General features: G+C 35.7%; 4 protein-coding genes and 1 long non-coding RNA gene across 6 annotated transcripts in view; 2 read left to right on the forward strand and 3 right to left on the reverse strand.

Moving 5' to 3' along the window:
• The window catches only part of LOC101738203 (lon protease homolog, mitochondrial), a 19832-nt gene extending 14515 nt beyond the window's left edge, over positions 1-5317 (forward strand). The window contains exon 15 of the mRNA XM_062674777.1: positions 5208-5317. Coding sequence (XP_062530761.1) covers positions 5208-5246 — 39 coding nt within the window. The 3' untranslated portion in view covers positions 5247-5317. The remainder of the gene's footprint in view (positions 1-5207) is intronic.
• On the reverse strand, positions 704-13957 carry LOC134200891 (uncharacterized). Of its 2 annotated transcripts, none has more exons than XM_062674761.1 (2): positions 13828-13957; positions 704-4272 (listed from the first exon to the last, which is right to left on the reverse strand). In XM_062674761.1, the coding sequence occupies exon 2, from the start codon at positions 2975-2977 to the stop codon at positions 986-988; it is 1992 nt and encodes a 663-aa protein (XP_062530745.1). In that variant the 5' UTR covers positions 2978-4272; positions 13828-13957; the 3' UTR covers positions 704-985. The 2 variants fall into 2 exon arrangements, with proteins under 2 accessions (XP_062530745.1, XP_062530744.1); XM_062674760.1 differs by lacking the exon at positions 13828-13957 and adding an exon at positions 9031-9442.
• On the reverse strand, positions 5311-8121 carry LOC101738335 (conserved oligomeric Golgi complex subunit 5). Its single transcript, XM_004924999.5, has one exon. It carries the CDS (start codon positions 7780-7782, stop codon positions 5536-5538), a length of 2247 nt encoding a protein of 748 aa, XP_004925056.1. The 5' UTR covers positions 7783-8121; the 3' UTR covers positions 5311-5535.
• Positions 13958-17198: 3241 nt separating the features above from the next.
• On the reverse strand, positions 17199-24024 carry Ras1 (ras-like protein 1). The gene is given in 2 exon segments (NM_001043508.1): positions 17199-18022; positions 23418-24024. Coding segments are annotated over 2 exon segments (579 nt in total). The 5' UTR covers positions 23814-24024; the 3' UTR covers positions 17199-17839.
• Positions 19484-21694, forward strand: LOC119630108 (uncharacterized). The gene is made up of 2 exons (XR_005245910.2): positions 19484-19704; positions 19779-21694. It is a non-coding gene; the product is annotated as an uncharacterized LOC119630108 (long non-coding RNA).
• Positions 24025-26051: the final 2027 nt, after the last annotated feature.

Genomic DNA, 26051 nt, shown 5'->3' on the forward strand with positions numbered 1-26051 from the left:
GCGTCCGATCCCCTCCGAGGTCAGAACCCGGATGAGGTAGGTGGGTTACCGCAGTCAAAACTACAATCAGACGGCGCAGCCGACGCCCGGCCGACCGCCTCGGTGTATCTTATCTCCTTAGCGGCGCGCTAGTGCTGGTAGCGCGGCCTCTACGAGCTTACTAAATAATACTACGCTTATTAAAACGCACATATCACTATCCGTCAAATTGACAACATTGCCAACCTACAGAAATAATTTAAGGGAATTCCCTAGGCATCACTTTTGAATTTCTCTCAACTGAGTTGTTATGATTAAAGTGGGGTTACAACCTGTCATATTTATTTTGAAATACCGTAAAACGGGGTGAATTGACACAATATTGAAATTGACTTCATTTTTATATATGTTTTCAATAATCAAAAGAACATTATATTGGTCTTATATCATGTCTCTTAGCTGTTTTAATAGTTTTCAGTCATCTAAATTGGCATTTATTCCTTAATTACAGCACAAAATGCAAAAATGTGTTTCGTTTCTATTGACCCGCACATGGGTTCAATAGACACGAGGTATGGGGTGAAAAGAAAAAAATGCTAGGGTTGGCAATTTCCAAAGATTAAGTAAAGATCTGCTTATGTAGATAGGTAACGTAAGTGTGAAAAATAGATGGGTAGTTATGTAGTAAATGTTACTTAATCGTAGAAATAAAACAATAGATGAGTAAAAATATAAAACTTTTCAATCTTTAATTCTTGTCGATGAGATCAATTATTTATTCTTATATTCGAGATCAATCAGTAGCATCGTGTATTAATTGCACAAAAAACAAGCTATAATTCTAAGAAACAGTCTCATTATTAGGTAGATACATAGTTAACATTTTAAATAATTAACTTTTCAGTAATCAACATTTAAAACTAGGTACTAAATCAATGAGTTACACTTTTTAACAAGAGGACAGATTTGATATAGTCACTCAATCACTATCTAATACTGTCACGTATTATATATCGTCATCCATTAAATCTTTCAAAATATCATTATCGTTTTTGTAAAACGATGGTCGCTGAGTTTGGATAGTTTGTAAACTGCTTGGACCAGGACGATTAACATTATCAGTTATTGTATCCTTTAAAATTTTAAGACGCGAATTGGGATATATTTTTTTGCACTTATTCAAAGTAACCTTTTTCATCGTAGTAATATCTGATATCTTTTCATTAGATATAATTTTCAGTTTTCTTTTATTTTTTTCCGGTGAATTTTTTTGTTTATACGTCATTTCTATTCCGGTATCATTCTGCATCTCATTTATTTGTATGTCATGAAAAACAATTTCATTTTCACACAGCAACATGTCTTCCAACATAATAGGCATTGTTTCTATTGAATTGTTCGCTACAAAATCAAAGTCATTTATTGCGTCAAGTAGTATTTTTTCAGTGTCTGGTCCGTTTTCTTGTTTATTTTCTTTTTCAGCAATATTCTGATCTTGTGTTTTAGTTTTTTTCCCTACACCTTTTCCCTTATATTTATTGTTTTCTTTGCCATCGTAAGTATTAGTTGTAGTATTTTCTTTGTTTTGTGTTATTTTGGATCTCAGATCTGCCTTTTTTGGTTTTTGTTGGCTTTCTTCTTGTTCTGTTTCTATGTAGTCTTCACTTTCAGAACCAACGCTTCGTCCAGGTATTACTATCAACTTTTTTTTCCTTTTTGGTTCGGTTATGTTCATGGTTCCATATCTCATCTCCCTGAGCAAATCTAGAACGGATTTTTCTATTTCAGTTTTCTTTTCATTGTTTTGAACTTCAGGTAGTCTGCTTAAAACCTCTTCTTCATTAATCGGGTATATTCCTGTTTTCCGGAATCCTGCTATTATATTAGCCTTACTGTTGTTACGAAGCTCTTCCATTAATTTATTTAAAAGTCTAGGAAAACATCCCTTTGGAATCGTTGATTGGGCTTTCCCATCGGTTTTTTTCCACTTCAATACTACGTTTCGCCATGCTATCTTCATAGGCCTGAAGAATGCTACATCAAGAGGTTGTGTGAGGTGTGTACTATTTGCCGGTAAAAAAATGAACGATATATTTTGTTCGTGGCACAGTTTTATTGTCTCAATCGATAAATGCGACGAGAGATTATCGCCTATTAGGCACTTTTTCCCAACTTTATCTTTGAAGTGAGGTATAATGATGGATTTAATCCAATCTTCAAAAATGGTTGCATCAAACCAACCGGATTGCGTACGATTATACCTTGCTCCTGGTGGTCCATTTTCAGTCCATGTGTTATACAAGTTTTGAGCCTTGTATACCACATACGGCGGGAGTAAAGTGCCGTCAGCTGTAGCGGCTATCATCAATGAAACTGAAGACTTTGAACTATTCATTACCCTCTCTGGGTACTTCGTTCCTCGTTTAGTAATGATTTTTTTGCGTCCTGGGTCATCAGTCAAATTAGTTTCATCGTAATTAATTATAGAACTCGGATTAATACCTGCCAATGACACTTCTAACTCTTTGAAATATTCTTTAATCAAGTTTGGTGAAACTTCTGCCCTTTTTTTCTTAATGTTTTGGCTATATCTTTGGGAAATTTGGTTTTTGTGACGTTTTAGAAAACTCGCGACAAAGTCGGGGCCTGGTAAATTATTTTTAAATTTGAGTACTGTCCGACCCACTTGGTCAAGATAAGTCTTAACAATGTATCTCAAATCTAAAGCATCTAAAGGGCATCCCCATTCTGCACATATATTGATATACTTTATCATGCATTCTTCAGTCTCGTTAGTTAAAATAGTTTGCCCTCCTTGTTTTTTCATAGTTTTGACACTGTGTCTATAAAGTACAGATTTATCAATATCATATTTCTCTGCTATGGCCTTTAAAGAGAATTTGCCATTCGCATATGCGGCAACAGCTTCATTTATAATATTTTCATCGTACTTTCTATATCTTTTCCCTCTAGGATCAGGTTTATAAACACGCGGCATAACGATTTGTACCTATAGCAGAAGCAAATATTTATACAAGCGATGACAATATTTATCTACCTACATATTTAGTAACACTGTAAACATAAAACTACGATTTAAATCCCGATTTGGAAGTTTGTAATTTAATACTACCTAGTAGCTCCCTCGGGCTTTCTGACAAAAGAAAGTAATATTCTAATATGTAGCAGCCCTAACACATATTTTTCTAATCACCTCTTACTCGTTTCTATTGAGCCCATTCACGTGTCTATTGAACCCATAATACGTATCTATTCTCCCCATACTACGTATCTATTAGCCCCTTCCCCGTATCTATTAACCTCAATCACAAGTAAAAAATGGCTTAGTTTACAATTTTACAAATATTTCGAAATTTACAACATAAACGCACTTACCTTTGTATTAATTTGGGTGACAAGGAACCAACGAATACATTGACAAATTGTGATGGCTCAAAACAGTTCCTTTCACTATGAAAATAGTAAACTTTAAAGGACCCCGTTTAACCTGCATTCAAAGGGCTCACTGCAAGATCTTTTTTTATTAAGTTGGACAAACCGCACGTCAATCCAGTGTTGCTATTTCAAGAAAAATAATGTTGCAGTTTTAAAAAAACATACATTTCAGAACGTTTTTCTTTCAAAATATTTGGCTATAGTCTGCAGAATTTTTTTTTTAGTTTTGTATCTATTGACCCCTGCGCTTTTATTCACCCCGTTTTACGGTAGGAGAAATTTCCAAAAGTTAGTTCGATCGACATTTCTGGTAAGGATTCGAGGGCCCTCTGAGCTTGAGGGCCCCGGGGCACTGCCCTGCCTAGCCCCTAGGTAGCTACGCCACTGCTAGCGACCCACACTCGCTTCACTTCGGAAACTAAATTTTATTATTGATAGCAGAGTCCCACGATGCTACCCGTGGTTATTGACGCGGCGGGGCGAAGCTAGTCGAAAAAAGTAGCATAAGTTACTTCTTATATCATCAGCTACCTATCAGTGAAAGTCTTGTCAAAATCGGTCCAGCCGTCCCAGAGATTAGCCGGAACAAACAGACAGACAAAAATTATCAGATTCAGAACAAAGACATAATTTAAATAGCAGCAGGAAGAGTTTAGTGGTATCTACCAATGCACATTACGAGACTGAATTTAGTTCTAAAAACGGTCAGCAGTAGTCAATCAAATATATTGAGTATACAGGCTGCGTTTGTCTACTATTAGACTTGGAAATACATTCATAAACTCACCGTTAAAAGTCAGTCGGCACGATTGTGTGTCGTAAGCGCTTGTGCATCAACTGAAAATATAATATGTAGATTTTAAAATAAAAAAGTCTGGGTTTTGTTTTACATTTGTCATTAATATTGCATATGGTTTCATAACGTTACAGCTATTAGGTTTCGAACCAACATAAGATATTTTTTGCAATGTAGGGTATTATTATAATTAATTTCAACGTTTGAATAACTAAGTTAAAAGCTAATTATGTTTTGAAATACGGTGTTTCTAAACAAGTTTATAAAATATGCATTTCTTAACATTGTTTATTTGGTTATGTAAAATATGTAGTTATAAAGTAGATTAGTTTTGATTCTTATTTTAAATTTTTATGAGAAGTATGTATGTTTGTAGATTGTTATGTAGTTACGTAGTGATTGAATGGTATGTTAAATAAATTAATTTTTTATATATTTTATTTTATTTTATATGATTTAATTTACTAGATATATATAATATTTTGATCTTAATATGTACTAAAATAGAATGTGTGCAGTTTTATCTTCAGTATTCGTATTTTAATAATAATAATAATTATTATTTTATTTATTTTAATAATAATAACAATTATTATTATCTGATATAATAATAAAAATAGTCAGTTAACTGTGCGTGCGTAACACGCGTAGTTATCCAGCTGCAATTTAGGATTCCCTGTGTTATGGCAACCGGAGATTGACAAACATACTTGTATACATTTAAATACATATATAGTAAAGTAGTTTACATATATAGTAGATAATAAACTCCCAAAGAGCCAACAAGCTTGTTCATCACACAATCTTTGCCCGATGTGGGATCTGAACCCACGACCCTCGGCGCTAACTACTCCATTACAGAGTCAGTCTAATTACTTATAATAATATTTAATTATTATTTTTAGGTAAATAATGGTAATTTTTTGGAAACATTTCAACGCAATAGATTGAATCATGAATATTTTTTCTGCACCAGATATTCGAGGCCGACCACTCATCCACATCGGAGCTTTAATATAAATGAAGATTTATGCTGTTCAACATTATTTTTTTAAATAAAACAACAACAAAACACTGGCTCCTTAATGTATTTTAGTTTATTTGTATCTTTCTACTTTGATTTAAATACAAATACTTCTGGAGATTTAACAAAATGTATCTCATATCGCAAAGTAAGTGACGGAAATCACACTAACGACTGATTAATTCTGACTTCTGGAAACATCAAAATTGTGGGGTGCTTTTCCATATAACAAAAAGATAAATAATAGTTAAAAACCTATTTAATTATTATAAGTAAATTATTAAATTCTCAAAGAATTTCTACCATCTTCTAGCATTTGTAGCAACACAGGGTAGACTTCATCGTAACTCGCTATCTGATTCTGTCTGATATGATTTTGGTATCTCTGTAGAGCACCGGCTACGAAATCTAGCCTCTCTTTTTCACTTCTATGCGTATCTAACCACTGCATCAATTTCTGAATATTCCACCCTGCACAGGTATGGGGTGCAAGGAGTTGATGTCCTGCATGGGAAAATAAAAACATCATGACCATAGAATAAGGCAGACTCGCACCTTCCGATTGACTCTTTGCTATTTCTTGAGGTGTTTTTTCCAATAACAGATGCAGAGCTTTTAGTTGTCTATAATAATCTCCAATTTCGGTCATGTCGCTAACTAATGGAGACAATGCTACTTCGAGATACTTACAATCAATTTGTAGTTTAACCCTACCGAATTTACTAAGAGGGCGGACATTACAAATGTGGTAAATAAACCGTTCAATACAAGATCTTGCTATGTTCATATAACATTCATTCAATGCTGGTTTTTCGTTATACATGGACAAGTAAATATCTTTGCATCTAGACACAAACTGTTGTAATTCTTTCATGTAAGGAGAACAAGATAGACTCTTGCCAATCGGGTCATCAGCTCTGATTAGATCTGGCTCATCATGTAATGTCATTAAGATAATATACAAGGAATTCTTAATTGATTCAGCAAACATTAGAAGTACAGGTAAACTAGAAATGTCTTTTAGACTATTATGTACAATTTGGACACTCTCCTGAGGCAACATTGAATTCATATTCAAGAGAACTCTTTTAATTTGAGTTGAGAAGTAATACAAGCTATTGCAAAGATCAGCATTCTTCTGTTGTGAGCTGGTGGGTGATTCAATGATTTGGGCGACATCATTATCCATTGACAGCCTCTGTTCGGCTTCAACATTCATCTGCTTGATTGACTTGGCAACGCTGTTGGCCAAGCTTATGCTCAGCTGCTTATCTCCAAGAGAAATGCTCAATGCTTCTGATATAACTCTAACAGCATTGTCAATCTGATCCATTGTTGGTACTTGATTTAAATGCCATATACTACGAACAGGCTCCAATAATTTACCCAAAGACTTTGATAAGAAAGAGTTCTCCCATTTAATTAAACAGGATCTGTTTAGTTCCAAATCTTTACATTTGAGTTTTGAGAGAAGATCATTAAAGCATTTCAATAGTTTAGGATAGTCAATTTCTACAGACTGGTTAACAGTCAAGGAACTCTTTTCAAGTTCATTACTAAATACCAGGCATAAGTCAGACCAGAATTTCTTAGCGATAGTTCTGAAGTTTCCGATAGCGTGCAATTCATTCATTACAGTTTGCAACATTATAACCTTTGTACAGCTATTGTATATATCAACTTTGAATAGTTTATCAATGTTATCCCAGAGTTTTAATTTAAAATCTTGTGCATTCATTATGTTTGCTTTGCCTGGAGCCACTCTCCCTGAACTAGACTTTTTGACTTCAATGGATACCATCTGCACATTGAGAGCCGAATTAATTTCCTTTTTCAAATCATTTAACATGTTGTCAACTGTTTTTTTAATTTGTTCTTCAGTACATTGTAAGTTTTGAAAAACTCTAAAGCATTGCAATAGTTTTGCTTTGTCTCCATTTAGTAAACTGGATTGAAGTGAATTAGTTGATTCATTTAATAATTCATTTCTTCTTTGATTAACGGCACTCAAAATCTCTTCTAATATAATAATGCCTTGGAAATCGTAATCACCGATTAGTTCATTAAGATCAAAAAGTATGATAGCTTCCTTTGAAGGGTTATCTTTAATGGTTCGGAGTTTGTTCCACAGAGTTAATATTTTGGATGCATGTCTTAGCAGATTACATGTTGTTTGAACTCGTTCTAGCATAATAGTCTGATTTTCAAGTGCGTAATAAGGCGTGTGTACTCTTTCTTTTAATTTTTCGGCACCACGTAATAGGTTTTGAACTTGCGATTGTACCGACTCCAACGTGTTTTCCAAATCGGAAATGTGACTCGCCTGTGTTAGAAGGTCGTTGTGTTTAGCCAGTACTTGCTTTTCCAAGCTTTTCCCGAGTTTTTCGATACCTTGGGCAAGTTTAGTGACTTGATCGGTGACTGATAAATTTTCCCCGACCAGTGGCTTTATTGAATCGTTTAGGAACTTACTGTAAAATTCATCATTTTCTATTTCGACACAAACATCTTTTGCTTCCATTTTCATAGGTTTTATTTAGTGAAAATAGTTTATTTACAAAATACAAGGAATCATATTTATTTAAGTGTTGGAACACACATGACAGATGGCACTGGAAATTTTCGTAGCAGTGTTCCATTTTCCAATAAGAAAGGCAAAGGTATCATGTTATACAGCACACTAATCACTGGAAAAGTGGATTCTTTACGTAACCGTAAGCGGAAAATGCAATGGCTGACCCCAGCTCAAACGCCGCAACAGTGCCCTAAAGAAAAGCTTACCAGTAAAAAGGTAATGGTAATAGTTTGGTGTTTTTTTTTATTGCCCTTGTGGTCTCAGCATTGTTTTATTCACTATAGCTTTCTCCGACCTGGTCAAGCAATAACGGCAGATGTCTACTGTGCCGAACTCCGAATAGCAATTACCGATACCGATAGCAAAACTTGCAGTGATACAGCCCCGACCCATGAATCGATCTTCACCATTAATGCTCCAAGATAACGCGAGAACTCATACAGCACGAGAAACCGTTTTAACTCTACAGGAACTGCAATTATAAACCATTCGTCACCCTCCGTATTCGCCAGAACTTGCTCCAACGGACTACCATTTTCTTCGTGATTTGGACAATTTTCTATGTGATAAAAAGTTTTTTTCCCAGGAGGGAGTACAAAATGCTTTCACATAGTTTTTTTTTTTTTTTTTTTTTTTTATGGCTCGAGTCTCTTCTTTGACGAATGACTCTGCCAATGTCAGGTAGATTGAATATCAGTGATTTAAATAAATGATAGCAGATGAGATGAATGAGAACGGGAGAAAAATTTGTAAATATTTTTACAGTTTAATGTTATTGCGGGAAATAAAATAAGCTAATACATTTACAACTTTAGGATTAGGGAATGTTAAGAGATAATTCATATTAACTGGGAACGGAATGTTAGTGTTAGTTAGTAAACAATATAGTGGTGGGCATTCATCATTAAGAGCGCATTCCAGAAAGATATGATCTAAAGTACCGATAGATTTACCGCAACTACACATAGGAGAAGGTTTAATTTTTAGCTTAAATAAGAATTGTGGTGAGCAAAAGTGACCCAATCGAAGCCTGATAAGTACACTAGTTATTTGCTTGTTGAATTTTTTGAACTTATAGAACCAAGGTTTGATAAAGACACTAGGATTTATTTTAGAATATTGATATTTGTAGGTCTCCCATTGCTTTTGCCAGTCTGATACGAGATTAAGTTTAATGTTATGAATAAGATCACGACTTACATTCGCGTAGTACTCACTATCACCACTATGTGTTGCTTCTTTAGCCATTTGATCTACAGTTTCATTCCCAAGAATTCCTGTATGTGAAGGGATCCAAACTATTTCAACTTTAATGTTGTTTTGATGACAGGTGAACAACAGGTTTTTGATTACACAAACGAGCGGATTTTCTAAACAATTCTTTATCGGGTTCTTTGAAATGGCTTGAATAGCACTAGAACAATCACTGAATATCGCGGAGTAGTTAATTGAATGCTGCATGATAAACTTTAGACAGCTTATCAATGCAATACACTCGCCCGTGAATACTGAGGTTTCTGGGGGTAGTTTGTGCAATTTGTTATGATTTGCGTTTGGGTGATAGAAAGCAGCACCAGTGTTACCATTTGAAACTAATTTCGAGGCATCGGTGAAAAATAAATTCCAGCGTGGCCATTTTTCTTCTACTATGTTTAAAAATTTTAAGTTGGCGTTTTTTGTGTTTTTTTCTAAACCTATGTTTAAATAAACTGTGGGGGAATGGCAGAGGGCCTTAAATGATATTTTGAAAATTGGGAGGGTGTCGGATTGAATTAAGGGAGATTGGAAGCTATCAATATAATTAACACTTTTAATGAGACAGGGCTGTTCCCTACTATTCCAGAAGTTTGAACCCATACAATTTCGGAGAGCAGATAATTTTGATATAATAGCATTAGGGTGTATTTGAGTCAAACGGAGAGTATATCGATCTGAAAGATACTGTCGTCTCAGGCTTAAGGGCGGCTCAGCACTTTCGACCTGTAGGGCTCGAGTTGGGGAGGATTTCATTGCACCCAGTACTATTCTTAAGGCTTTGAACTGAACTGAGTCTAATCGAGACAGAATACTTTTTGTTGAGGTCTGCAGGAAAATTGAGCCGAAATCAATGATACTGCGAACTAGAGCATTATAAAGAAGTTTTTGACTATAGGGATGGGCACCCCACCATGTACCAGACAGTGCGCGTAGCACATTGATGTTTTTTTCGCATTTTCTGACTGTATTATCGACGTGTGCCGATCCCGTAAGCCTGGAGTCTAGTATTAGACCCAGAAATTTTGCCTCAGTTACTAGTGGAATACTATATCCTTGATATACAATGTTTATATTAGGGGGAGAACGCTTTCTTGAAAATAATACTACTTGGCTCTTTATTGGAGATAGTTCAAAGCCGTGGTCCAATAACCAGTTGCCAACAGAGACCAAGCAAGCATTTATATCAAGTGAGCCCTTATTGATATTTTCGTGCACACGATAGATGCAGATATCATCTGCGTACTGAACAATTTCACACTTATTTGTGAGAGCGGAGCCTATATCCGAAGTATAAATATTAAATAATAATGGGCTTATAACTGAACCCTGAGGGAGTCCCTTCCACATAGTTCTTTCTGAAGATAAGTGTCCATCTATTCGAAAGCTGATCTTACGTTCTACCAGTAAATTGCATATGAATTGTACTACTTTACAGGGAATGCTCAGCTTGAACAGTTTGTTCCTGAGCACCGAAATTAGTACGTTGTCGTAGGCAGATTCTATATCTAAGAAAACTGATATGACCGAGTGTTTGTTAGAAAATGCAATCTGGATGTCAGATATTAGAAGCGCGTGACAGTCCATAACACCTTTACCTTTTCTAAACCCTAATTGGTTGGGAGAGAGAATGCCTTGACTCTCTACAAACCAGTCCAATCTATTTTTCAGAAGATGTTCTGTGATTTTACATAATGTTGAGGAAAGGGCTATGGGTCTATATGATGTTGATAGTAGTGGGTCTTTTGAGGGTTTTAGGACTGGGAGGATAATTTGATGTTTCCAAGATGGTGGGATGGAACCGGTGTCAAAAAATGAATTTATAATATTTAGGAGATGATAAAGAGCATTATCTGGGCATTCTTTTACAAAGGAGTAAGGGATGCCGTCTAATCCTGGGGTAGAATCTTTTAAATTGACTAATACCATTTTTAGTTCTGCAACTGAAAACGGAACATCTAGATCAGTAGAGTGAGTAAAATGATAGGTCATGGGGAGTTCAGAAAACCAAGGCACATAAGCTGGGGCTAGCTTATCGCAAAATTCTTCGGTCCAGCTATTTAGGTTTGTTTTAGGCGATGGGATGGCTAGTTTGCTAGATTTGTATCTTCTTATCATGTTCCACATTACAGTTGGATGCGTAGATGGTGAAACGTTTTGGCAAAAAGATTGCCAACCCGTGCGTTTCTTTCTATTTAGCAGTCTTTTACTTTTGGCTTCAATTCTACGGAATGAGATATAATTTTCTAATGTCATATTTTTATTGAAATTTAATTCAGCATATTTTCTTGCTTTGACTACCTCCGTACATTGTTGATCCCACCACGGAGGAGAGGGAATTTTTCTGGATGATATATTTTTAAATGGAATGTTGGTTGAGCTAGCAGAATGTAGAACATCGACAAAATTCTCATAACATTCGAGTGCATTGGCGTTAGTGACGCTTTCTTTTAAATTTATTTCATTTTCCAAACAGGTTCGGAAGCCAGTCCAATTGGCCGCATTCAATCGATATTTAAAAAGAGAAGAAGGGCTCACAGTTTTTCCAAAAGAGGGGAAAGAAATTTTAATGGGGGCATGATCACTACAATAAGTGTGTTGGTCTATGTCCCATGATAAAAGAGGTGCAAGAGAGGGTGAACAAATGGACAAGTCGACCGCTGAAGGATTTTGAAGAGGAGAAGTTTTACGTGTGGGTCGGCCATCATTTAAAATAACTAGATCACTGTCATCTAGTATTTGACAGAGTTTTTCTCCTGGTCTATCATTTCGGTATGAACCCCACAAAGTATTGTGGCAATTAAAATCGCCAACTATAACAATCGGGGGTGGAAGGGAGTTAATTATACTACTAAGTTCAGTTATGATAGAAATAGTAGGATGCGGTATATAGATGGAAAGTAATGTAATAGTTTTAGATTTGAAATACACAGTGGCAGCTATCATATAAACATTCTCAATTGACGGTAAAGAGATTTGAATGTATTTTACGCAATTTCTGATTAATAGGGCCACGCCGTCCCATCCATCCGGGCGGTCGTGCCTTAAAGTGGCGTATTGTGGTATATAAAAAGGCGTTGACGGCTTAAGCCATGTTTCAGATATTGCGACTATTGATGGTTCGTGTTTATTAATCAGATAGCATAGTTCATTTTTTTTATGAACTATGCTCCTGATATTCCATTGTAGAATGGTTTCCGTTTTGATTGATTAGAAGTTGGGTAATTTCGAATAGTTTTTCGGCAACGTTGGACGGTAAACTTTGATTGGAGGATACATAAGTAACTAGGCTTTGTTGTAGTAGATCAAGGATATCCGATATTTTAGAGACATCTGTAGAGTTGGAAATAATTTTAGAACTCTGCAGAGCACAACCATTTTCAGGAGTAGGTATATTAAATTCTCGAATGATATTTTCATGGGCTTTTTTATCATAACCCCTTTGAATTGGAGCTCTAGGTTTTGGTTTTAAAAACACGGTTTTTCTGTAAGAATTAGTCTCAATGTGATTTATTGGATCTTGGGTGGGCACTCTTGTAACGTGAGCTTGTTTTAGAACTTCTGAGTATGGACGTTGAGAGGCAGCAACGCCTTTTGCAGCCTCCTGAAAAGATATTCCTTCTTCTGACATACGTGTTTTAATTTCGCGTTGACGTTGTTGCTCAGGACAATTTTTATCTAAAGCAGAATGTGTGCCTGAACAAAAAATGCAGGACAGTGAGTCATCGTTAACATAACATCTATTGCTAGAATGTGGTCCGCCGCATTTATGACAACGTGGCTTTGATCTACACGCTTCTTTAACATGGCCGTAACGACAACAATTAAAACACTGTATCACTGGAAATTTATATGGTTCTATGTCAATAGAGTTATGAAAGCAATAAACGTAGCGAGGGAGCCGCTGTCCATCAAAAGTCAGAACTACTGTCTCACTAGGACGCCATTCGTAGGATGTCTCGTTCCTAACTTTATAATTAAGCCTCCTAGCTTTAACTACCTTTCCGCAACCTAATGGGACATCTATATAGTTTGGTATCTCTTCATTAGAGAAATCTGTGGGAATGCCTCTGGCAATTCCCATGCGAGTTACCTGATAAGACGGGATAAAAGCTTTATAGCCTTTTTCAGGTAGGAGACTATTTTCTAGGAAATCGTTTGCAGCAGATGAGATCGTAAATTCCACAACTATCCTGTTACGGCCTAATTTTTTTATTCCGTCTTTACTGATATGTGGAATGTTATGTTTAAAGATGAACTGACCAAATTTTACAGGGTGGATTGATACTCCTGAAGAGGGGTCACTTTCAATCTTAGAAACGTGTACTGCAAAAGGTCCCAAATCTGATGATAGGTATTTACGAGTGTATGCCGGGGTCGAAGGTTGATTATTTTTCGATGATTTTGTCGAATTTTCAATCCTAGTTATTTTGTGTCTAATGGACTGATCATCCGCGATTGGGCCTCTTTTCCTCGATGAGGCTTCATTTGGTAATAGCTCGACATCAGGAATAGGTGAGGAAGAACTTGACCGAATGGAAGGAGCTGTTAATGTTGAGAAACTTGGAGATCCTAGGGATTCACTATCCCGGGATTCAGAATCATGTTCTGGTATCCCCGGATCGGGAGGTTTATTTTTATCAGAATTCATGTTACATTTTATAAGTGAGGGTACACCATAAAAAATAATTAATTTATAATAACTAAGAAAAAATGATATTAAAGGAATATAAAACTACTTACCAACACCGAGACACATAAACTAAACTAAATAAATAAATGTTAAACACTCACAAATAAGGAAATATTTACAAATAACATGCAAGAATGATATTTAATAGACCGCGATGACAAACACGTGATATTCGCACTAGAGCTGCACACGCAATCCCTTCACATAGTTTGTAGAATCTAGATCACCAGAGTTCTATTGCAAAAACATAAATGACCTTCCTCTTAGATGGCAGCGATGTATAGATAATAATGGTGGATATTTTTTTTTTAAAAGAAGTCCAATTTTTCAGTACAAATCGGCAATTTTACAGATAGGTACTTTAACCCCTAATATGTAGTGTACAATGGTATGTATGAAATGTGATTTATTTATGACTAATCAACTGGGAAGAAATTAATTGAAACGAATTGATATGGTAGAATTGAAATCTCAGTTAAATGGTGGTATTTACGCAGAGTTTAGTAGACTGTTTTATGTTCTTTTTCCTCCTCCGTGCAGTTTTCAACTTGCAGTTTTTTTCAGCTATCTTGCAGTGATGCTCTCCAGTAACGAAATGTCGAGTGAGCGCTCCAACCAGATGTTTGTTGCCTTTTAGAAAGCCCCTTAGTCTAGAGGGCAGAAACGGCTTTACCTATGGTGCAGGTTAACTGGTGGTAGGGCCTCTTGTGAGTCCGCCCGAGTAGGTACCACCACCCTGTCTATTTCTGCCGTGAAGCAGTAATGCGTTTCGGTTTGAAGGGTGGGCAGCCGTTGTAACTATACTGAGGCCTTAGAACTTATATCACAAGGTGGGTGGCGCATTTACGTTGTAGATTTTTATGGGCTCCAGTAACCACTTAACACCAGGTGGGCTATGAGCTCGTCGAGTCGTGTGAGCCACCCATCTAAGCAATAAAAAAAAAGATAATGATTGCACACGGACGCTAAATGGGCTAAACATGCCTTTGACTAAAGTTCTTCGTTCTAGCAACTTTTTGTTTTGGCGTAGTCCGGCAGTGCATCATAAATCTCAATGGAGTTCATATCTGGCGCAGATTCATAAATTGAAAAGTTTATGCTTGATATATTTATATCGAAAGGAACAAACACATCGAAGTTTAGATTCTCAAAATAAACCACCTATTATTGTATTTGGTAAAGGTGGTATGAATTCTCAAGAAAATACTAAGAAAAAGTATTAACTAGCATCAGTTGCTAATTTATGACGTATGTACTTTAGAATCGATGTTCGCACAATTTTTTTATTCATAGTATCAGCGGACCCAAGCGAAATTTTAGTATTAAGGGTGTCAGAAAGTCAGAAACAGGAAAGTCACTAGTACACCAGACCACGGATATCGAAAATTCGACATTAATCTGCTTTATTGACTTGGCAACACTGTTGGCCAAAGTTATGTGCAGCTGCTTGTCTCCAAGAGAAGAGAATTGCTTAATCTGATATAACTCTAACAGTGTTGTCAATCTGATCCACATGCCAGTCAATGTGTTAAATTCCATCAAAGCAATTATGTTTATCAGGTGTCAGACACCCGGAGAAATACTATGTGGTCCAACTACAATCATTTGGCGAATACAAGCCGAATAATCGAAGTTGGTACATAATCACCGAGACCAATATTTAGATTAATTTCTAAATCTATTATTTAACAGACATTTAAAAAAAATGCTCATTTCCAAGAAAACAGACTAAGGCTTGTCTATTGTTTTTACTAAAGACTCTTTTTACTCTGAGACTGCTGCGGTAAAGCTATTGCATAGCATTTTTTATCAACTTATGCAATTATAAATCGAAAATAATAATTTAATATTAAAACAACAATGAAATAAGACCACGCTATATTTACAAACATTAACAAAAGCAAAACATTAACTGTCCCCTTCACACTCATAACCTAGACCGCGCGACGGAGATGGGCAGACTTTTCATGATGTGCATGCGGCAGTGCGACGTCACGCCGCGCGCTTATTCACAAACACTACACAAGTGCAACGTGTGAATGTGTTTAACGTGAGCTACCTAGTAGGCGTAGTGGGGGGTGTCAGGTTATTTTCGTTACGGAATTTCTTGATTCAGTCGCCGCGCTCAAGGCCCGCGATAGAAGCTATGCAGTAGCTTAAAAACAGTTATGAGTATGTAACGAAACATAAACACAATGTTAGTGTTTGTCTTTGTCTAATTACAGTATAGTAACCGGAGACATAGTTTAGCAATATGCATAGCAATGTAGGTCATTTTGTTTTTTCCAAATCATGCAGTACCTATTGATAAAATGGAGGATTGGACCGCGGTTGTAAAATAAAAATAGTATGTACTTAGTTAATTTATTTTCATGAGCACACAATTGTGCTATACAGTTACAGTATTTTAGAGTTAAAAGATAAAACTATTTTCAACAAAATTGTGCATTAGCTTCGAAACTCCTATTTTATTAATTATACAATAAAAACGTATGACACGAACGTTACACGTGAAATTTCATTTGATTAATTATTCCATAAATACAGAAAATTTTTAAACAAAAATTACATTTTTGATGGTAAGTTGTAAGAAAAAAATAATATATATATAATGGCAATGATATTGCTGGTACTGTCTCCATGGCAACGCCTTACCGCGTTTTGTTCTAAATAAAACTAAATACAACGTGCAAACAAAAATACAAACAAAAATAAAAAAATTGTGTATTTTAATTTTATTACTGTATTTTCGATTGCACTTTGTTCACTTAAAATACTTAAACTACGTATTGAAACGCAATACAACTAAAACTACAGTAAAATGACAATATTATTTTGTTATTCTGTTAAAAAAAAACCCAAAAAAAAATTCGTTTGCATGATTCATTGTACACTGCGACAGGTATGTTCTGAATTTATAGTGTCCTACAAAATTACTGTTCGCGTTGGCAATTTTAATTTAGGCTTCCTGCAGATGATAAAGTATCTGAAACAGCGTCGTTAGAACATACAACAGTAAAAATGCATAGAAAAAAAAGAAGAGAACCAAGCATTATAGCTCTCGATTTGTAGATATAGAAAAAAGTCGCGCTAAACATTACATTAGCTACAGTAGAAAACATCCAACAATGATCTTATTAATAATACATTAAATTGATAACAAATTTTGATATTATACCTTATTTAATGCCGCCGTTTGAGCGGATAATGAAACTTAATTATTTATTTATTTATTTAAGGATTTTTTAAACTGGTTCAATTATCTTCAAAGACCTTCTATATTATACCTAGTTAGAAGCGAACGGCTGACAGACGTAATAAAAGGAACTGGATTATAATAAATAATAATTCAGAACACAAAAAAAAAAATTACATTTCATTTATTTGTAATTTCTTAAGTTTTTTGTTTGTATTTTTTTAATGGCAAAACGATGTTATCTTTAGGCCAAAATGCTTCGGAAAGGAATTTCGATTTTTTTAGTTATTATATTTATTGCCTCTTCTACACTAATATTTTCTTTGTAAAACGAAATTGACTTTGCAACAAACAACCAGTCCCTTTATGAAGAATGGATATAAAATCTCGTAAGACCAAGGTTTTTGTAAATTGAAATATATTATTCGCTCGCTACAGACGATGCCGAGTGAACGGTGACGTATGCCGGGTTTACACGCTTGCCAGACGGCCGTATCCACACATATAAACACGTAGACACGCAATTTGTATTTGTATTAATTAAGATTCTTAGGATGTTCTTTCGTGATCTACAGTCTACAGTAAAATCATTTTTTTACGGACAAATCAGAGTTCGAGATGCTAACGCACACACACACCCGCACAATTGGCAACATATCCGTTTGCGTGTAATATAATCTATGGTACTGTTTTCGAAAGGTGACACAACCGGTTTTTTTACCGCCAAATTAATGGTTCACGATACAATGCATGCAAAAACTACAAATTTAATCTCTGCCTTGCTTCTTTTATGAGGTCTGTAATACTATATGGGCGGTGGAGGCGAAAGACAAGCGTGTAATTCCGAAACTGCAGCTCTTTTCAGCTTAAAAAAGGGTGCAATCTTTAATTATTTTGTGAACGTGACGTGGTTTCTTCCCTTTGAATTTCTTGTCTCGGCTGACTTTATCTTTGCGTATCTCCCTCACGAGCGTGTAGAAAGCGTCGTCAACTCCCATGCGTGTTTTGGCCGATGTTTCGACGAACGGAACATTATAGCTTTGCGCCACCTGCAATAATATTGTTACGTATTAAAATAAGGAGCATACGTCCCACCACATTGTGTGCGATCATAAATCCTTATAAACATCAACAATACCCGGGCTTAGCTAAGCAGGTGGTGGCCGGTTTTCCATATTTGAGTTGTAAGAACTTATTTTACTCTCAAGAAACATGCTTAGAGTTATCGAAATTGAGGTACTTTTTTGAATCAGTTGTGTAACGTAAGTTAATATAGGTGTATAGGGACTTTTTGGTTTTAATACTCTTGCAAAGGTCTTGTCCAAATTAAATTACTGGTAATGGAATTATAACAGAGGTCATAAATGTCAATCTCTGGGGTTATTAATCAGAAGATACGTATGTGACCTAGGCCACCTCTAGATTATAACTACTCCCATCACTCCTCAATCATCGGTCCATATTCCAACATAACTCATATCTTTATACTTAATTCCGGTTGCGAGTACTTCTATTGGTGCGGAGCACTGTGAGTTCCCAGAGGCTACCACAAGCAAATCGATATTGTTATCATGACGTGAAAGTTTAAACTCAACGTCCATCTGATTAAAAACGATAAACTGGGACATAAGAGACAGATATGATATAGACAATGCAACGTGAGATCAGCTGTAGTTGTTAAACAATCGGGATTTCGACCTCATGCCTCGTGGTTCACGTTGCGATGTCTATGGACTACGGTAATCAAGGTGGGTCGCGAACTCGTTCACTGCTCTCGGCAATAAAACAATTATAACTTTCAGACTATGATGTCCACGGGCCGCGGTAACCACTTAATATCAGGACCGCCTCTTTGTTTATTACTACGTCCCCGCTATTGAACATAAAGTATGCTATGCTTCTCTCTTAGAGATCGCTCTTAGAGATAATACCGCCAATTGTACTTTTTTCTTGTATTTAATGTTTAGCATTTTACAGAAGTCGTCGTGGCCCAAAGGATAAGATGTCCGGTGCATTCGTATCTAGCGATTCACCGGTATTCGAATCCCGCAGGCAGGTACCAATTTTTTTAATAAAATACGCACTTAACAAATGTTCATGATTGACTTCCACGGTGAAGGAATAACATCGTGTAATATAAATCAAACCTGCAAAATTATAATTTGCGTAATTACTGGTGATAGAACCTCTTGTGAGTCCGCACGGGTAGGTACCACCGCCCTGCCTATTTCTGCCGTGAAGCAGTAATGCGTTTCGGTTTGAAGGGTAGGGCAGCCGTTGTAACTATACTGAGACCTTAGAACTTACATCTCAAGGTGGGTGGTGTATTTACGTTGTAGATGTCTATGGGCTCCAGTGACCACTTAACAACAGGTGGACTGTGAGCTCGTCCACCCATCAAAAAAGGCAATAAAAAAAAACTTTTTTACAATTTACTTTTTTGGTTTACATTAGAACACTCTCTCTCTCTTCTAAATTTGGTTTGGAATTATTCAAATATAAACCGTGACGAGAGCTTAAAAAATTTCATTTGATAAGTGAAAAACCGACTTATCGATGCAAAGACGATGCTCAACATATGACGTTAGCTGATATTATTAACGAATCACTAAGTCATAAGCTGACGTTCTTAGCTGTCGTTGACGTCACTGATCGAACGAATGACATAGGCGAAGGGAAACAATGGCCGCTAAACGACGTCATGTTTTTGTATTTGTTAAGCGATATTATGGTGATAAACATTTATGGAACTTGTATTTAAGTTAAAATTAAACGTGTTTACATACAAAGTTGTTTGTTTTATAGCTATGGATAGACATATGTCTGATGGACATTTTTAAGGTGGGTGGCGCATTTACGTTGTAGATGTCTATGGGCTCCAGTAACCACTCAACACCAGATGGGCTGTGAGCTCGTCCAACCATCTAAGCAATAAAAAAAATCTGACGTCAAATGGTTACAGCAGTCCTCCTCAAAAATTGATCGTCACCAGAAAACTGGAGCGAAAAATGATAGAGTCCAATACGCCTAACAGGCCGAATCAAGGTCGCCGAGACATCATGTGCAGCTGAGAGTCGGAATTATTGGAGGAACATCATACGGAAAAATGGTGATCACAACCTCCAGCATTGAGGATTTGACGCAAGGAGATTGCAGAGGTTACCGGAACCTATCGACGCTGCCACACGACTTGGGACATGAATTCCATCTCAATTGTATTAAAAATATATCATACTAATAATATAAATGTAGTTTGTGAAGACTTTTGGTGTTTGTTACTCAATCATGCTTAAACAGTTAATCAGATTTGGATGTAATGTTTTCCTTTGGGATTCCAACTTTGATCAAAGTTTAGTTCTGACATTCATTAATATATGGTATTATAGCTTTAATCATAATACACATTATAATCACAGTGATGGCTTCCCATGGGAATAGTTTAATTTTAATATTATTTTAACTGGGATTTAATTTGGCAGAAGTAACTATTATAATCATTCCGATTTCCTCAGTTGATGGCGTGCGTGTCGATTTAGATAGCGTAATAACAATATGGTTTCATCAACGTGATTAAAAACTTCTTTGTTTTAAAGAATTTAAAGATTGTCAATCTGTGTTATATGTGATAATAGCCTAACAGCTTAGCTTACTTTACTGATGACAATTTATTTTAAGAATAGCCATTGTTGACAAATGGCCATTAATAAATCGAAGGGCCAGTGGCAGGAATTCACCTGGGCACTCGTGTGTTTTTCACACGCTCAGTGTTAGTTGACAACAGAGATGGATAATTTTCTATCACATTTTTTAGATTCCAAGATATTTAGGCTTTGTTTCCCATATAGTTTAGAATCAGTCTTATGTGTTTTGTAAGATCTCTGTAATATTATTAAAGAAAATAATTGTCTTTAAAATGTATTAAAATTTCTCATATTTTAACCCAAAACACATGATCGCTTCATGGCAGAAATATGCAAGCATATTACTACTGCCAGTACAAGTGAGTTTGGGGTTATCAAATTTGTCCTAACAAGTTCTATTCACTACATTTGAGAGACAGGTAGCAGATGATGAGCCTGGAAGGTGAACATGGCAACTCCTCAATGATGCCTAGATCAAACAAATAGCATTAACACGATTTGTGTTGTCTCTACATAAGACGGTGACATATAGAAGTATTTTAAGCCTATTTAACCTAGTAAAACTATAAAAGGTTTGATGCTATTTTGACTAGCTTAAATCTGGACAAAAGCTCTAAGATCCACCTCCTTGATGCAAAATGGCTGGACAAAGCAATCGCTGCAGTGGTATACCCTGAGAAGCCCTATCATAGTCTCACCATAACATGAATTAAAAATATGTTATATCAATATGGAGAATGTTAGCGTGTTTCATATATTTGTTAGAATTATTGTATATTATCACTGGTGGTAGGCTACAGAAGCATTTTCAAAATAAGATTAAACAACTACTGTGATGACAAATTTTATTATAAGTAGGTTTCCCACAGTTATAACATATTATTATGTAATACAGAAATATGTTCTGTTTTTAATAGCAGTTTAAATCCTATTTAGTGACTAATCAATTTTTGTTTTCATGTTATAATTAATATAACAGTAATTATTGTTAGCTAATGCATAAGGAAATGCTATTATTATGTTGACAAAATATCTGAATATTCAATAAAATAATGAATAAATAATGAAATAACATTTTAATGTTTGTGTCATTTTAATATAGAGACACAAGGAGAAAAACAGTGAGGTATGTGCAGCCTGTAGAGGAAATTGGATAAAACTCACGTAAAAGTCTGTAACGGTAATTGGAGAAAGTCTGTTTCTTAGATTAGACGTGAGCTCATGTTTCACTGTTAACTGGATATCGTATTGTTCATAGATGATCTGTACATAAGAAATTACAGTGCTGAGAATTGAGAGAGATTATAAAAGTAGAAGGAAGTTAGAATTCAAGTAAATAATTGAGACTCAAATAGCTAAAAATACAAGGAGTATTGTCGAGATCCATGTACAAATACTTTCGGTACCAGTAGTTCTCAATTCCGGGGATATTTTTTTTTATAGTGCCTTGTTATACATGAAAATAATAGCAGTTTTTTAATTATTTTAAGTTTAAAGTCTAAATGTAAAGTGTAGGTATTGCTTAAAATTTTCGGGAGTTCTAGAGATAATTAAAATCATTTTTACAGTTTACACAATTAAAATAATTAATTATTTTTATTTCATATTTTACAGTAATTAGTACGGTATTCGGATGTCGGTGAATAATACCTCTTGTGTCTTTTGTGACTACAAAACACAAGATTAAACTACAAAAGTCTTAACTAAACAGTAAGGTGTGTTTGTAATTAATTAAAAAAATGCTTCTGCTATGTTAGTCTTAGGCACACTACATATCGAGGTCAATTAGGTGAGACAGTAAATTATAACTAAAACTGTTAATGATCTATATCAACTGTGGGTACTGATGACAAGAGTACACAGTAATTAGCTGTGTTTAACTTTTGAACTTTTTCAGTCAAGTTAGGACTTAATGAATATTAGCCATAAACTATTTTTAACTTTATTTGTAAATTCAATGAATTCTTTTCACACAAGCCGAACCACACTACACTGTGTTTCGCACATGTCTGTTAGAAAATATGCAAACTAACCTCTTTTTCTTAAAAGCCTTTATGTTAGGGTTGTATCATTTTGTTTGCTCTAAAATACTCTAGATGGTAGGTTAATTATGCATTACTCCAAAACAGAAGTTTCACATACAAAAATAAGACTACATTAAATTCCAGTATGCTTTACTGACAGAAGGCAAATTATTTATTTACACAATCATGTTTTCAAACTAAGTAAGTCCAAAAGAATTGATAAAAATGTGTCCTAAATTCCTCAGAAGTTCAGGCAGAAATCAATAATAAACAAACAAATGTCCATGAGAATCATAAACTTAATAGGTAACTGGCAATGGCCATTTTATCTTAAGACAAAGATAAATAGCTCATATTATTATCTTAATGAAAAAAAAAACTTGATGTTACACAAAAAGAACAAGTTCTAAGTTTGACTCAAAAATGTTTAATGTTTTAAATAAATTTAAAGTGAAATTCTATAATAATTTTAGCTTATCTCATTTGTTTTATCATTATAAACATGGTACTATTTAATTGTACTTGATCTTGTCTTACACAAAGTCAAATCCAAGGTTTTTGAGGAGGAAGTATTGTGTTTATGTAAAGTTGTTCTTTGGATATATTTTCGGTACTAAAAACATTCAGATAATATATTAAAAGCAATGGGAATTTATGAGAGAAAAAACTCATATGACAGAATGCAGAACACAAATTTTATTGATTTTGTAAGTTTGTATAGAAATTTTTGTTTATTAGGTAATGAGTTTTATTATGATGATGTAAGAATGTTTACGAACCTCTCGTGCTCGCGCCATGTCTACGGCCCACGACTGTAGGTCGCACTTGTTGCCCACAAGTACCATGGGCACCTCTTCCGCGTCCTTCACTCGCTTGATCTGCTCGCGATACGAGCCAATGTCTTCGAAACTTTTAGCACTGTTGACGGCGAATACCAGCAAGAATCCTTCCCCGGTCCGCATGTATTGGTCTCTCATCGCCGAATACTCTTCCTGGCCAGCCGTGTCCAGGATGTCGAGTAAACACGTCTCACCGTCGATCACGACTTGTTTACGGTACGAATCCTCTATCGTGGGATCGTATTCGTCCACGAAGTGATTCTGTATCAGCTGTATAGTCAATGCGGATTTACCAACGCCTCCCGCACCCACAACCACCAATTTGTACTCGGTCATCTTGCGAGATATACAAAATATTTTTTCACACAATGTCACGGCACTAGAAAACAACGCCCCAGAATCACCACACTTGTATTACTCACATCTGCATGGCTGTCGCGGCCTATGTTTTATTACACTTGATGTGACCGTAAAACGGCTAATTAATGTATTATTAGAGTCAAATGCAATAAATAACACAATGAGGCGGTTCACTCACCCTTTTACTGGAGTGCGAGAGTACGTTCAGAAACTAAAAGGTACTTGTCACTTGATGAGTCATCCCAAAACAAATTTAAACGTTTTCTTTGTTACTTTGCAAAAAGTAATATTAAGAAGAGATATATCATTTTTCTTCAAACTTTATATTAATTATCATATGTTAAATGAATGTATTTTTAGTTTTAGAATTCTGAACGTTTCCAATTTTTACTAATCTTTTTATTTGCCAAAATCAAACTGGTAATTAATTCAACCAAACCACAACAGATGTCGCTACAAAAAGGTTGAAGCCTTAATTTAAACGTAAGGTTTTAAATGTTGTAAGGTTTCAGTTTTATTATTACAGGCTGCTCCATGTTTCAAACCGAAACGCATTATTGCTTCACGGCAAAAATAGGCGGGGTGGTGGTACCTACCTACCCGTGCGGACAGACGTCCTTGCACCAGTCATTACGCATTTTTTAATTTTGTTTTATTGCTTAGATGGGTCGACGAGCTCACAGCTCCCCTGGTGTTAAGTGATTACTGGAGCCATAGGCATCTACAATGTAAATGCGCCACCCACCGTGAGATATAAGTTCTAAGATCTCAACTACATATTACAAATATAGTTAAATTATAATTTTTGCGGGTTTGATTTTTATTACACGATGTTATTCCTTCACCGAGGAAGTCAATCGTGAACAATTGTTAAGTAGGTATGTATTTCATTAAAAAAATTGGTCCCCTCCTGCGTGATTCGAACACCGTTGCATTACTCGACACGAATGCACCGGGCGTCTTATCCTTTAGGCCACGACGACTTCTTCAAAACGATTGAGGTAAGTAGGAATACTGTTACTACAAGTTAATAATAATTAACTAAAAATAAATAATACATTTTCTGTTACATAAGAGAAATATGTTATGTTGCAAGCCAGTTTTTTTTTACTTGTTGTTACTTTTTGTGTATCTTTTTAGCTTGTAATGTGTATTGTGTGTCTGATAAATAAAAAAATGGTCGAGAACAGGCTAATTATATAAATAATTTAATGGTTTTTACCAAAACAGAAAAAATGCTACACGTGTGCTATAATTGAGTCGTCTATTATCAAAGGTGGCAATCTGTGCATTTGGACAAAAAAATGTTATCGATATGTCAATACAGATTGATTTGAATATAATCGTCTCCTTCAAAGAATACGGTTCAAAACCTGCATTAAATAAAGGTTAATACTTAACCTGTTATTTATCTAAGATGTCGTTCAGAAGAGTTTTGTGACTGCCAATGGAATACAAAGTCAATAATTCGTTTTTCTGATTTACCAATAATTGTCCAAAAGTCACATTGCCGGCTTTGATAATAGTCGACTCAATTACGTGTATGTAAAAACTTTAACGAAGTTTAATTTTGATAGGGTGGACTAGCGGCTATAGCAATTAATTAAAACGTAAATACTTGAAACATTGTGTTGACTTGTAAATGAGAGAAAATATAACTTTTTTTTTTTTTTTCCTACCTAAGCTGAGGGCCTTGACAGGCTATTTCAGCGTAACCCTAACGTTTGTAGGTGAGCTCACGGGGCTCAAACCTGATGACGTTGCTAACACGAACCCTAGCAAGAGCCGTTCTTCGCAGAATCTACCACCGGATCGGAAACGCGACCCACTGAGAAGATCCGGCGAGAAACTCAGTGGGCTGTGTCTGAGAGTTAATTTACTCGTCGAGCCCTTCGTCGCAAGCGACGGGTTCGACGAGAACGGTGACCGGTGCTTGAAGTACCTAGAAGCACCGTTAGTGGATCGGGAGGATCCGAGATGACGTGTTTTGGGCGACGTCGACTGCTTTCCATTCTGTCCGCAGGATCGGGAATGTAGTTACCGGCGGCCACGATGAGAGGGTTCTCGTGTCGTGCCGCTTTATCGAAGTGGCGCATCGACGCCAACTGTAGATATTTACTGATGGACTCTAAGTCCAGGTCGTCATGGAGGTCGACGTTCCTGACGAACCACGGGGCTCCTACGGCTATCCTGCAAAAACGGGATTGAATAATT

The sequence above is a fragment of the Bombyx mori genome, chromosome 21 (assembly GCF_030269925.1).
Source record: "Bombyx mori chromosome 21, ASM3026992v2".
Lineage (NCBI taxonomy): Eukaryota > Metazoa > Arthropoda > Insecta > Lepidoptera > Bombycidae > Bombyx > Bombyx mori.